Source organism: Fusarium vanettenii (genome assembly GCF_000151355.1).
Source record: "Fusarium vanettenii 77-13-4 chromosome 12 genomic scaffold NECHAsca_40_chr12_1_0, whole genome shotgun sequence".
NCBI lineage: Eukaryota > Fungi > Ascomycota > Sordariomycetes > Hypocreales > Nectriaceae > Fusarium > Fusarium vanettenii.
In genome coordinates this window covers 291769-306867 of record NW_003315847.1, presented here as the reverse complement: position 1 = coordinate 306867, position 15099 = coordinate 291769, and the positions used below count along the sequence as shown (strand labels likewise).

General features: G+C 38.4%; 3 protein-coding genes across 3 annotated transcripts; all 3 read left to right on the top strand.

Moving 5' to 3' along the window:
* Nucleotides 1–4859: 4859 nt before the first annotated feature.
* Nucleotides 4860–8914, top strand: NECHADRAFT_87167 (uncharacterized protein; the record flags this gene model as incomplete). The annotated part of the gene is made up of 14 exons (XM_003041943.1): nt 4860–4914; nt 5003–5017; nt 5261–5269; nt 5455–5474; nt 5535–5551; nt 5763–5774; nt 5852–5874; nt 6094–6105; nt 6454–6466; nt 6721–6765; nt 7656–7676; nt 7771–7910; nt 7959–8438; nt 8526–8914. 14 exons carry the CDS (start codon nt 4860–4862, stop codon nt 8912–8914), a joined length of 1251 nt encoding a protein of 416 aa, XP_003041989.1.
* Nucleotides 8915–9873: 959 nt separating this feature from the next.
* Nucleotides 9874–11310, top strand: NECHADRAFT_87166 (uncharacterized protein; the record flags this gene model as incomplete). The annotated part of the gene is made up of 6 exons (XM_003041942.1): nt 9874–9957; nt 10001–10553; nt 10701–10705; nt 10740–10747; nt 10891–10906; nt 11014–11310. 6 exons carry the CDS (start codon nt 9874–9876, stop codon nt 11308–11310), a joined length of 963 nt encoding a protein of 320 aa, XP_003041988.1.
* Nucleotides 11311–13248: 1938 nt separating this feature from the next.
* NECHADRAFT_87165 (uncharacterized protein) lies at nt 13249–14549 on the top strand (the record flags this gene model as incomplete). The annotated part of the gene is made up of 4 exons (XM_003041941.1): nt 13249–13433; nt 13485–13701; nt 13753–13895; nt 13946–14549. 4 exons carry the CDS (start codon nt 13249–13251, stop codon nt 14547–14549), a joined length of 1149 nt encoding a protein of 382 aa, XP_003041987.1.
* Nucleotides 14550–15099: the final 550 nt, after the last annotated feature.

Sequence of the window (15099 nt, the reverse complement as noted above, 5' to 3'; positions counted from 1 at the left end):
CCCTTAACCTACCCTCGCCGCCGCGCCTCTTCAACTTCCTGACTACAGCAGTGACCCCCCCCCCCCCCCCCCCGAAGAAGCCAGCCGCAACCCCGATCTCACGGCATCGCGAGCCACGACCTTCCTCTGCAGCTTCGGCTGCTCGACCTACCTCTGTAGCCCCGGCTACTAGGGCTCGAAGTCTTATTTTAACCTCCTCTTATAGCCTCGGCTCCCTAATAAACGAACCTTTAGCCTCGCCCTAGCTTACCTACCGACCTAGCTTACTTACTAAGCTTAGCTCACGAGAGCCTCGAGCCTCGAGAGCCCTAATAATAGCGACGCCGCTACCTATATATCCCGCTAATAGGTACCGGGCTTAAGAGCCTAAATCACTAAAATACTAAATAGCCTAAGGGAATAAAGGAGGAGAAGTAATATATATTATAGTAAGGAGTAAGGAAAGTCTTAATTTTATATTAATTTAAACCCTTAGCTTAAATACTTTCCCTTCTTACTAAGGTAAGATATCTACCTTAGAGCTAGCTTAATATATCTTCTTACGCCGATTAGCGATCAGTAGGACCTATATGCATATAGGATATTAATAATATAATTAATTAATTAAATAGGATTATTACTTACGATCTACTAAGTCGATTATTACTTTATATAACCCTTTACTATTTAATTTCTATTTTAGATAATTAGCTTTATAGGTTATTACCTATAAGCTAGTATATAATCCTATCTATATGCTTAGTTATTTTATTAAGCGCTAGGCTTAATATATAATTTAGGTTTATATTAAATCTATATATAAATATAATATAGGTAAGTACTTAAATTAATACTCTATATAATAGTAAGGTAATATTAATACCCTTTCTATATAGATAAGACCTTTTTAATAAGAGAAAGTAGGTTATTATATATCTATTATTAAATAGAGATATATATAGGCCTAAAGAGTTCTAGTTAGAAATTATTAAGAGGGTAATAAATCGTAGTTATTAGTTATAAACCTATAGGTTATCTTAAATTTGCGCTATAGCCTCGCTGAAATTAGAGTTATATTATAATGAGTTGCTAATATAAAGAGATTACTAGAAATAGAAAGAGGAGGTTAGTTTGCCTCTAGTTAAGTTAATAACTAGGTCTAGGAATACTAGTAGCTCATAGGGAGATATTAATAAGCCTATAGATAACTTAGAGTATATATAATAAATTAGATATAAATCTAGAGGTATATTATGCCTAGATATTATTATAAAGATCCTATAAGATAAGAGGAGACTAATAGGGCTCTATATTAAGAAGTAACTAAGGGTATAATAGCTATGCCTTATATTAATACTATAAGTAAGAATGCTAAGGTATATAGTCTAGAGAGGAAGTTATCGCGAGGGTAGATTAAATATTAAAGTATTAAGTGGCCTATTTTCCCCTAATCGCGATAAAAATTACTAGGTAATTATAAGAATAATTAAAGGTTAGGATAATACGCGGTTAATAATATAAAAGGTTCTTTTATTAGTTCCTTAAGTTATTTTATAGCTTCTTAATAAGGATAAATTAAGATAATAAGCTATATATTATTAGGGTAAGGAGAGTAACTATGATATAGGTATATTTAATCTTATATATATAAACTAACTATAGACCTAAGATAATAACTCCTTTACCTTTATTAAAAATAGATTTTAGAGCCTCTTTGCTAGGCCTAGGAGCTTAGGGAGTAAGTATATTATTTAATTACCTAGGCGTATTAAGACCTTAGTAATAACTTTATTAAAACCCTTATAGAAAGCCTAGGCTCTTAGCCTTCCCTATGAGTTTGCTTAGGACTAGAATTAGATAGGCTATTATCTTCTTAGCTCCTATAGCTCCTATAGCTCCTATAGCTCCCATAGCTCCCTAGTAGCGCTAGCTTCTTTGCCTTCCTTATAAGCTTACTTAGGATAAGAATTAAGTAAGTAATTATTTACTTACTTAGAGCTTATATATCTTATTAATATAATTATTAATAATATAAAATAAAAGGTATATTAACCTAAGTAGTCCTAAAGATATTATTAGGTTTATAGCATAGGGTAGCCTATTGCTCCTAATATCCTTAATAACTTAGATAGGGTCCTTTATTCTAGTATTAGCCCGATCTTATTTAACCGTTATAGAAGAGAATAGAGGGTAAGTTATAAAGACTACTCGGGACCTTATATAGTATATAGAAGCTTTAAGAAAGTCTTATTCCGGGGATTATATCTCGACTTTAGACTTAAGTCTCATTTTAAGAGCAGAGGTAATAATTACCTAAGAGTCTTAATATTAGTTTTAATAAGGGTAAGGCTAATAAATAGTAAAATATATACTCGACTCAGCATTATATGGTTATTTTATATTATTATTAACCGTAAGTTAGATACAAAGAATATAAATTACCGGGGTGGTTATTAGAGTAATTCCTTTGGTTTTTCTTAGAGTAATTCCTTTAGTAATTATAGCTAATTAATTAATTAAGGCTATATAATTAGAGCTCCCGATTAATAAGAGCTCTTAATAGTAATAGATTATATGATTCTACTTAATTATATTTAGTCTAACTTAAAGGCTTATTATTACTTATATAGCGGTATTTACTCGCTGATAATCTAATATATAGAGGGCTCTTTTTTTCTTTTTTTTCTTAAGAGTAACTTAATTAAGGGCTCGAAGAAGGGGGGTAAGGGTAGATTTTTAAGTAACCTAATAGAAATAATATAGCAAACCTTTAGAGTAATATATAAAATAACCCTAGGCTAGTCTATATATTACTTAATATAAATAGATATTTTCGGTTTAGCTAGGGACTCTATTATTAATAATAAGGTATAAAATTTAAATATTAACCCTTTATAATTTATACCTATTAATTAAATTATATTAAAATAAATCTAGGTATTAAAGGTATTAAAAATACTACCTTAAAGTATTATTTTATTATATCTTCTTATATAAGTAAGAAGATATTTTATATTATTATTAAATATTAACCTACTTTATAGGTATATTATTATTATATTTAACTTCGGTATATATTATTCTAATGCCTATATTAATAAGTAATGATTAGAAATCGCGGCCCTAATATATCCTTTTCTAATATTAATACTAATAGTTTTATACCTTCCCCTCTTATAAGAGTATTTTATTATTTAATTATCGCGGTATTAAGCTAAGTATAGATTTAATAGAATAAAAATATAAGGTATTACTCCCTATTATATGCCTATATATTTAATATACCTTATATTACGAAAGATAGCCTTAATAGTAAGCCTATTTATTAGGTATATCTTAAGATAGATTTATTAAAATATTCCCCTTTACTTAAAAGAATAATTAATTATTATTATAATATAATAGGTAATCTCTTTTTTATTAGCCTAGGATAATTATCTTTAGCTATATAGGTAATTACTAAAATAATTAATTAAGGATCTTATAGCCTAATATTAGCTAAGAGTTAACTCTATAGCGACTAGCCTATCGCGATTATCTTAGCTTCTTTGATACTCTCTATAAGAGCCTCTTAGCCCCTTATTTACTCTAGTAAATTAATAGCGATATATAATATACTTCTAAGGCACTAGGGACCCTTTAAGACTAAGGGCTAAGTATAATAATAAAAGACTAGTATTTTTTATTAATATTTCCCCCCCCCCTCTTAAATAGAAGATTATAATAATTCTTACCTTATTAATTAAGTTTATAAAGGTAATAAGAGGTATATAATAAAAATATAAAATAAATTAGATATCTATTAGGCTAATAATATAAGATATATTAATACCCCCTGCTTAATTATCCTTATATACTAAGATTATAACCTGCTAATTTTATTAATAACTTATATTAATTCTTTAAATTTTAACCTAATATTAAAGATAATAATAAGTCTTAGTAGGAAGTAAACTATAAAAGTAGGTAAAGGAGTAGCTTACCCTTAATCTATTTTCTCCTTTTTTTAGGCATTTATAGCTAATCTCGGTAATTATTATTTAATAATAAGTAAAAGCTCGAGCTATTCTAATAGCTATAAATACTTATTATCCCTCTAGTAGCTATAATATATATCGGATTATAAGGAGAATTCGCCCTAATTTATCTAAGTATTCCTTACCCTTAGCGCTAATAATAAACTATTTATTCTTTTATTTTTCTATAATAAGAAAATATATACTTATTAAACCCTCTCTATAAAAGAATATTTCTCTGCTATTTTAAGAGAAAAAGCTAGACCTTAAGGTATTTAATATAATATACTTCTATATATATTACTATATATAAGATTAAAGGTAATAAGATCGAAGGTTATTATTAATTTTATTATAAAAAAGGATAATTTAATTATATTTAGTTAATAATATTAGATAATTATTTAATAGAAGCTATTATAAGTGCCTCTCTATAGGTAAACCTAATTTTAAGCCTTTTTTATTTAGAATTAGATAACTTAGGGATTCTTATTAGAGATTATTAATAATTTATCTTCTAGAGACTTGAGATATATCTACCTAATACTTAGGACTTCTTATAATTAATTATATTAGACTCTCCTTTAAGTATAATCCTCTATTAGCTAATATTAATTAATAGGGGGTTTTATGCTATTTAGTTAGGTGCTAATAGCGCATAAGTATTATTTATTTAGTTATATAAGCTTATTAAAGGTAATTAGCCCCGCTATTAACGCGTTATCATATTAAGAGGTTTAAAGTAAAAATGCTAAATTAATACCTTACTTTTCTTTTTAATAAAAGTTAGCTAGTGCTATACCTTATATAATAAATAACTATAAGAAGAGCTATTACTTAGTATTATTATGCTTGCCCCTCTTAATGCCTAGTTATAGCACCGCTAGGGCCTTAGTATTAATTACCGCGCGGCGAATAGGTAAATATTTCTCCCTAAAGAGAGAGGGTTATTAGAATAGCCGATATTAATTAATTGCCGATTAATAATATAACTATATATATTAAAGAGTTATTACCTATAAGTAATTTTCTATCTAGGCTATTAATAAGATTACCTTGCTAATTATTTTAGCTAGCTTTTAATAATTTCTATTATATTCCCGTGATATATTATTAAAGTTTTTAATAAAATAAGCTAATAGACCTTAGTTATTATATTTTTAAGAGGCTAGAAAGATAGAATTAAATAAAGAGGGGTAAAGGCTAGAAATATATAGGGAATTATAGCTAGCTATAATACCTATATATCTCTTAGACTATTATAGGCCTCATAGGTAATATTAATGCCCCTTATAAGCTTTTATATACTTAGATCCCTAACCCTTCTTTCTATATAATACCTTAGTATATTATTATTTCTTATTTTATAAAGTTAAGTTTTAGCTTTTAATAGAGTTATCTCTTAATATCCCTAGCGACTACGCGAGCTATATAATACTATATTATATAATTTTTATAGTAAATCTTCGCTTTTCTATAGTCTTAACTATCCTTAGTACTTATATTTATTTTCTATCTTAAGTAATCTTAATTTATTAGGCTTATTACTTATTAAGGTAGGTATATTCTTAGATCCTTAATAAGTAATAATATCTTCTCGCTATTATTTTAAAAGTAATAATATCTATATTTTAATATATTAAAATAAGGTTAATTAGGGCTTTATATAATATTATCTCGGGGTTAAACTTAATTAATATATATAAGAGAATAAAGTCTTAGGTTAATAAGCATAATAAGGGATAAAGTATAAAAGAATAGGTATAGAATATCTCGGGAGTAAGAATTAATATTATAGAGAGATTTTATAGATATATTTTAGTACTAAATTAAGAGTCTAATATAAATCTTCTTAGGTTATATTATAATAACCTTTATAGTAATTAATATAAATATTATTAATAATACTTACCCTCTAATAGTTTTTATTATATTTATTAATTTATTAATATATACTATTATCTATATAATACCTATATAATAAATTATACCTAGTATATTATTAAGCTTACTCTAAGAAAGTATTTTTATTTAAGACTTAAGATTTATTTTATTAAGTATATAACTTTAATTAGAATAAACCTAAATAAATAACTAGCTAAGAGACTAAGTAAGCTATATTAAAACCTTAATAGCTTAGTTATCTTATAGAATATATTCTAATTTGCCCCTAAAGTAATTATAATATTTCTCTTAAAGAATCCTAAAAATATAAATTAACCCTAATATTATGCTTAGTAGTTAAAGTATAGGATATAGCATCGTTAATAAAATATATATCTTATTAATAGTAGAGGGGGACTAAGGCTACTTAGAGGATAATAATTTCTAATTCCTTATAGTATATTACTTTTTATTTTATTTAAGTATATAGGTATAATAAAATTCTTTATAGTAAAGGAATATAATACTTTTATATTCTCTAAGTTAGACTTACCTAAGATTATTATAAGTATAGTATTAATAGCTAGGTAGGCCTAATAGTTAATTATATATATAGGAGCTATAATAGAGCTATTAGGCTATTACTTAAGTAATAGGCTATACTTAACCTATAGGTTAGCTATCGAGGGAAAGATATATTACTTTTAGATTATTAGCTAATTACTAATTAGCGGATATTTAGCTCTATTATTATCGCTATATCTACCCTTAATTATAGACCTTATAATAAATTAGGATAGCGAAGTAATAAATTAGAGGTTAATAACTCTAGGTAGGTTAGTCCTTCCTTCCTAGGATTTATAGGCACTGGCGATTATAATCCTAAGTAGGTAAAAACCTCTTATTAATACAATCTTAAATTATTTCCCTTAGGCTTACGCGGTAATAGCTATATAAGATAAATCTATCTATTATAGTATATAAGTAAACTATCTTAATACCTAATAGGTATTATATAATTAGAGGAAGAAATTAATAGCCCCTTATAGTAATAGCCTTTAATAAATCCTAAAGAAAGTAATAACCCCCCTCCTAAGTAAACCTATCTTATAAAGGTAATAAATTATAGCTTTATAATATAAATATCTCGATATAGACCCTATTATCGCTCTAAATAGTATTAGTTATAGTGCTATTAAGGCAATAATAATTTATTTTTTCCCTTTTAGGCGCTATCTCTTAGATAGATATTAGAACTTAATATAACTAGTTAGATACCTAGTTGCTCTTTCCTTAAGTCTAGCTCGCGCACTCGCGTATATACTATTACCTTACTTCTATCGCGTCTTTTCTCCCCTTTTCCCTCTTTTTTCTTTTCTTCTCTAAACCGGCCTTAGTATTATAATTATTTTATATCTTCTTTTTGCTCCTATTTATATTATCTATGTAAATATAGCGTCTCTAGATAGCTTTTTTATTTTAGAAGCGGTTATTTAAGGCTCTTATATATAATACCTCTATTAAGGTCTATCCCTTTGGCTTACTATTAGGCTTAAGTCCTTAGATATTATCTAAAGGTTTATTTCTTTTTATTCCTTTTCTCTCCCCGAAGTAATTTTCGAGACTCTTATATATAATATCTCTATTAAGGTCTATCTATTTAATTTATTATTAGCTTAAGTTTTTATTAATTATTTTCTTTTCTCCCCTTTTCTCCTTTATCTATTATATTTTATATCTCTATTAACCCTCTTTATTTCTTAGTTAGTTTTATAGACGTCGGGATAGTATTATTAAGTAAGTTATAGATACCTAAGAGGTCTATATTGCTAATATTAATTGCCCTAGAGAATAACTCTTGAAAGGCTAAGGTAGCTTTAAAAGTATCTAGCGCTAGTATAAGGGTCCTATGTCCTAGAGCTGTGCCTGTACCTGCCCCCTCTGTCTCCCCCGCTCCTACTTCCTCCTTCTCCGCCGGTCTATCATCCGGTTCCTCCGAGCCTAACTCCGCTATCGTCCCTATCCCCAAAGGTATAATAGCTTTTTCCGAATTATTTTTCTGCCTCTGACTGCGTTTAGTTGGCGGCTCATCCTCAAAGGAGGGCAAAAGACCTCGAGTTACCTCTCTCTCGCCCGACCGCCTATCCACTTTCGACAGACTCGAGAAGAGACAGCGCGTCGAGCATGAAAGCGAGTATGAGGACGACGGCAGCGATAGTGATTCCGAAGATGACGGCTGTTCCGATGTTGTTGATGTTGCTGAGCTTGATGATATCGAAGACCTCGAGAAGCTCTTGAGTCAGGATGAAGATATCGACCTCAAGGACCTACTCGCCGACGACGAGCCAGATACTACTGTCGAACCAGACGGCCTTATCCGCGTGGGACCCCAACCTCTGCAGCCTCAGCAGTTCATTCGTTCGGTGCCTCGTGGCAAGGCTAGGCATATGCTCAGAGAACGACTGATGGGAGCCCACCACCTGACCGATCGTCATCTGCCCGGCTCGAGCTCGACCATGCTGGAGCAAGAGCGAAACGCCATGCTGGAGAGCCTCATGAGTTCCCTGGACGACCACTAGGACCGGTCTGAAAGCGACATAGTCTCCCGGGTCTGCGACTACTCCGGGCATTAGCTGTCTTGGATAGTCGGTCCTCACACCCCGTCAATTGAATCTGTCTACCCCTTCGTCGCCTCGGGAGGCCGCATCGACTACCACGCCCGGCCCAACGTTTATCTCGTCAAGGCGGCCATCAACTTCGCCAAGCGAACCCATGCTCCGATCGTGCCGCCTCTTGCCGCCGCCTGGATGAATATTCACGATGAGCCGAACTTCGAGGAGCGCCAAGCCCAGTGGTTATGGGTCTATAACTCGGTCACTAACGCCGCCACCCTCGAAAAGATATTCGGCTTGATGTTCAAGCACGTGGACCAGTCGAATATGTGGTCAAAGTGGAGTCTCGCTAAGCTGAGAAGTATATTGGAGACACTGCGCACTGGCACTAAGACTACCGAGGTTACCCAGGCGCTATCTTAATACTCATCGGATGCCCTCTTCACTACTAGGTGGAGAAACCGCAAGCTATGTCTTGACCTGCGTTAGGGATATATTTAGCAAGGTCAATGCATATACCCCCTAATGTTATAGGTCGCTCAGAAGTATAACTTAATACTAGCTAAGTTTAAGTATTACCTTATTATTAAGGCGCCTAATAGGAAGGAGAGGGTCTTCTATCCCTATTATATGCTCTCGAGAAGTTAAGCTAAGGCATACGGCTGGGATTAGGGGACTATTATCGACCTTTGTATTTCTATAGTCGCCTAAATAAAGAAGTCATATAATCGCTATGCCGAGGCCGCTAGGTATAGCGAAGATATCGATAGGCGTGTTTATATATTCTAGATGGTTAACTACTTCTGCAGTAAGGTCTAAGCCCTTAAGAACCAATGGCCTAGCGCTAGTGAGGAAGAGATCCGCTTTTATATTCTCGACCGATAGAACCTCCCTCTCGTTCCCTAGAAGAGGTATACATTTAAGGCCTCACTATGCAAGGGACTTGACCATAGTATTGTAATAAAGCTTAGATATACTATAGCGAGTAGAGAAGCCTTTGACCCTATTAATGATATCGACCTCACCGAGTCTACTATTAAGCTTAATACTTGGTTTACTAATTGCGGTATATATAATTATGTAACTACCGACTGGGAGTTTATCCGCAAGACTTTTGCTACTATCCTATTGCATCATAGCTTCTGGCGGGTTAATTTGGCTCTTGGCACGACGGTTTGGAAGGGACGATAGGATCGTTCTATTAAACCTAAGGCCCCCCAGCTAGCCTTCACTATGCTAATCGTTCTGGTCGAAGCGTGGGTGCCCGCTGATATTAGTCGGGGCGAAGTCGAGTTTAAGTGCGGCGAATGCAGCCAGTCTTGCGCCAGTGCCGGGTCCCTGCTCAACCACTACCGGCAGGCTTATATTAACGAGGGAGCTTGATGCACTTGGGAGGAACCCGCCGCCGACCCTCAGTAGAACGAGATCGATCGCGAGTACTGGATCGACGATGCTACGAACCGGAAGTACGTCTGCGACAAGTGCCCGAAGAACTACCGGCTTCGCAAGGGACTGCTTGTCCACCAGCGGATAGCCCATGACAAGGTTCGAAAACATCTCTGCGAGATTTGTGGCAAGCGCTACATCAGTCCGGCAGGCCTGAGGAACCACCAAGCTGGTGTTCATCGCAGAGAGAGGCCGTTCCCGTGTAGCGAGTGCCCTTCAGCGTTCCTCAAGCAGCATTTCCTTGACACGCACATTGCTACGGTGCACCGCAAGGAGAGGAAGTTTATCTGCAAGGGCTGTGGCAAGGGCTTTGGGCGAAAGGCAGACATGGAGGCGCATTTCAAACGGCAGCACAGTCAAGCCTCGGCCCGCACATGCGACGAGTGCGGTGAAAAAGTGAGCAGCCCTTCGGAGTTGGTTGCCCACAAGAATCGCAAGCACAATCCCGAGGCCAAGTATATGTGCGACGAGTGCGGTGCCCGGTTCAAGCGCCCACGTGACTTAAAGAACCACGAGAGCCGCCACTCGGACGCAAGGCCTTGGAAATGCCAGTTCCCCGGCTGCACCAAGGACTACAAGACTAAAGACGAGTTGGGAAATCACGCAAGGAAGAAGGGTCATCGTCTCTGACCGCTTGATGCCTTTTCTTCTTTCTTCTCTGGGCGTTTATAGGTCGGTAGTCTGGGTTGGTGTTGTTATCTTTCTTTGTTATCTTTGGGAAATGGTGTTATTAAGGGTTAGAGTGGATAATGTGATGGGGCAGGAGAGGTGAGATTAGAATGGGAAATAAAAATGGAAACAGAAAAAGGCGTATGTAATGGAGTTTAATGATTTTTTTTTACTGGAATATATATTTATGGGTTAAAGAGTTTATATGGGAATATAATAGCGTTGCTGTCTTGGGCTAAACTTGTCTTTTAATATGGATTTATGATATAAAGGTCCTTATATAGCCCTGGTGCTGTTTATGTAAGTCACGTCATCCAACGATTCCATCTGCTTTTGTCTCTCACCACGCCAAAGCCCTTCCCTTCTATGCCATGTGATCAATCTGACTAACCTGACATGTCTCTTAGACTCCCATCTTCCACCCAGAGTACTGCCGTGACCGAGTCCGCGCCGATGACCTCACAATGACCCCTGAGCAATGTGCCGATGTCTTGATGACTGTCCTCATCCAACCCGAGTACGGTGATGGTAACATCGTCGAGACTATGCTGATTGGAACTCGGGACAACCCTTCTGTTAATGTCCGCGAGGTGCCCCTGGAGCTTCTTTATCCCACTGTGGGACCTGTGGGACAGGACAACCATTTGTTGGAGGAGGAAGAGAAGCTGGCCGATCAGCTTGTCAAGCAAGGCATGCGTAACTAAATACCTAATACCTACACGGAGATAAACCTAGATTTAGAACTAGATCTCCGAAAATCGACGAGACTGGGTAATTCCGGTCTGAATTTCAGTCAGCAATGAGTTGAACAATTACGATCCTTTTGGCATGCGGCTTTAGTGCTGCCAAGGATGACACTTGCTCCAATGCCCGGCCCTCCTATGACTGATAATAGAGTCTTCAACAGACATCCAGCTCATATTAGTAAGGATGACTCTACTAGGCTCTTTCTGGAGGTTGCTAAGCGATATCCGAACCCCGGGCAGCTGTCAGATCAATGCTGAGATGGAACTTTCGCTCTGTTCCTACCCTAACATCAGTGGCTCAAGACACGTTAGATGCTGACGCGACCTTGACTCTATTAAAAATAGTAACTTGCAAGAATCGGTAGTCATCTATCTGCGCCTCAAACTGTCAACGCTGTCAAGATTAGCGGCTGACACAGCCTGTCACTTAGTCTTAGAGGGACGGGCCGTACCTGCAACCATCTTGACACAGGCGCTAATAACTGACTTGAGAATGGCTCAAGGTGATCAGGCTGTCTAGTAATTGTAGCTGTGCTCATTGTACATTCACGATGCGGCAGCACTTTCGGCTCAGCTCAAGACACTCATTTTAGGTGCATGTTACATGGCCACCTTTTGGCTGCATAGCAGACCACACTGAGTTAGTGTCGGACAGGAGAAAAGCAGGCTCTGGCATGAAGCAAGTCGGAAACCCCCACAGCCTGGCGGCTGAGTGAGCAGCGAAACCAGTCACTAATTTAAAAGCTGGAGAAGTTGGGGGCCAACACCCCGACTTGAGGCACATGCTGACACAAGAACCGATGTTATTCCATTTAGGAAATATACAAGGGGGCATACACGATCCCATATTGTAGGTAAGCTTGAAAGGCGGTGTCAGTGTTATCAATCCTTCAGTGACATGCTCAGCCACCATGGTTCGGTATCGGGCATACTCTCTAAATCCAGTTTGAGAACCAAAGGACCAACAGACGCAGCGATACTCCACACCATGCAGGTTATCGCATGTTGTAAGTTGTTGGTTGTGTTGGTTGTGTTGGCTGTGTTGGCTGTGTTGGCTGCACCTCTGTTTGAGCCTGCCAGCACAGCCATCCATGTCTTGGGGGGTTTGACTCAGCCTCTTGGACACTTGACCAACCGATTGAGTCTAGAATAAACATGCCAAGTCTGATCTTGCAGAGTTATACCTAATTTGATAGAGTGTGTCTCGTTTTGTTCATTTTCTATCAACTTCTCGCTTCCTGGAATATGGAACTCGCGTCAATCTAGCCCAGCTGCCCCTGGTCTTGGCCCCCAAAACGCGGCATTTCTGCACCTTCACAGCAGGCTCTGCCCACAGGGGTCGCATTTGCATCAGAATAAGCATTCAAGAGCGTCAATGGCGCTTACAGCAGACGCGAGACTGGCCCGTCCCCCCACAAAGGAATCAACCGAAACAGAACCCAACTGTCGGGAAGTGTGATGCAATACCCGTCCTGCAGGCCTTTAAGCTGTCAGCCTTACCAAAGACTGGACGATGAATGTCACCGCCGCATTCTTGCAGGAGGATTGAGCTACGGGGCGAATTAGGCTTGTGCCGGGATGGTCCTGGACCCGGTGACCCGGGCCAAATCCGCGACCCTGGCGGTTAGAAGATGCAATCCTGCGAGTTTGATCCTTTAGCTTGACACACTCAGTCACAAGGCATTTTCAACTTTGTTGGTATGCTTAACTGGCCCGCCCTTGGACTCGCGATGTAATTCCACAGTCGCGTCTATATATGAAACCGTGTCGCCCGATGCATTGAGGTTATCGTATGGTTAAGCACACGATCAGCCATTCACTCTTTCTTGACTCTTCTTACTTCCCTCGGAAACCCTTGAAACGATTCTTCTCTTCATTCAACTCTCTCTTTTCATGATGCGAGCAACATCCTTTGGCGCAATCTGGGCTGCCCTGGTGGCGCCCATCCTCGCGAGAGGTGTTTACCTCTCCGAGCGAGATCTCAAGGCCCTGCCTCCTGTCCGAAAGGATATGCTTCAGAAGCGGGCAGACTTTTCGGAGAACATTAACTTCTCCGAGGTCGACAAGGACATCATCAATGTGTAAGTGCTCTTCTTCAAGGTCGTGCACCCTTAGTTAACTGATGTGGCAAGTGACTTGGCGGACAACAAGCTTCAGGTTCACTGTAACAAGTGCGAGGTTGGAGGCCGAGTCGACGCAGACTTTAATGCAAACATCCTGAACCCTCCCGAGTCCGAGTTCAAGATCTCCTTTGCCGAGACAAAGGGCCACATCGACATGACTGTCGCTGTTGGCTCTGGCGCCGAACAGGTCATTCCCCTGTGGAATACCCAGGGTGTCCCCACTGATGTGAGCTTAGTGAATAGGAGAGCATCGTATCCAAAACTAACTGTTGTGTAGGAAGCTCAAGGCCTCGCCCTTTTCTTGGAGTTGGTGGTTTCGCTCGACGGTGAGCTGGAGGCGACTGGCGGCTTCGAGTTCACCATCCCAGAAGGCTCCTGGCTTTCGGTTGACCTGAAAGGAGATATTGTCGAAACCAGCTTGTAAGAGCCATCATTGACTGTTCTATGCATGTCAACTAACACCTGTTCAGTAATGGCGCAACGGGCAACTCCCTTGAGTGGGATCTCGCCAGCGGCTCCTCGACGCTCAAAGTCTCGCTCCGCCTGCGAACTGAGCTAGGCGCCGGTAGTAAGCTGGTGGATCTGAGGGCCGCGGTGGGAGTCTTCATGAACCTCATCGAGCTTGTCGTCGACTTTGAAAGGGACGACAACAACGCGGTCTGCGTCCTCGAGGCTACTGAATCGTTCAACATCAATGCTGGCGTGTATGCCGATATCAACCTTGATATCGGCCAGGCTACTCTGGGCCCTAACCCTACCGCGGTGACTACTTTGTTCACCGGCCCGACAGCGGCTCAGTGCCTGGAGCCTGCTGCAGTGACCGGGGGCAATGGGGTTACCCAGTCCAAGGGCAGTGCTGTTGTCACACAGACTCAGGGTGGCGCTATTGCCACTGACGACTGCGATGAGGCAGTTGAGACTGGAGTTGTTGGTCCCAGCCAGAAGCAGCCAACGGTGTCAACTTTCAGCACCTTCGTCACATCACGCAGGGTTGCAACTGTCACTGAGCATGTTGTTGTCACTGTCACGGAGATTGCTCAAGCCCATACTACTATCTGCCCCGAAGACGAATGATGAATTATGTCAAGATTTAAATTGATAACCGCCTTGTCTTTTACACGCCTGGAATGTCGCTGTCTTCAGTTTCGGCTTGATTGGCATGCTACAGTCAGGTCAACTTATCAGATCGCCCCATTACGTGCCGATAAACTTCGGAATGCCTCTTGATTTTGAGCTAGTTCACAACTGGTGCATCTTTATTGTGACGTCAAAAGAGCGGCCCATTTGTACCATTCTGGCTTGGCCCAAGAGGACCCCTTTGACCCCCACAATCAGGGCGGCTAATGGTAAGGCATTTGTGGCTATGTGTGTGGAACGCAGCTTATCTGCATCGACTAGTTGATGCAAGGACCTGGATTCTAGCAGATCCACAACAAGGTCAATGGGAGTCTCGAGGGGGGCAGAAATGTTAGATGGGTTCTCTGTTAGTGATTAATTGACGATTTGTGAAGCCTTACTGCTGCTTATCGGATCCCGTTTTATACCTTTGAACCAAGGACGAACAAACAACTCGATGACGATCACGAGAGCGCTACCGACTCCCGCCGTCGTCTCACCGAGATCC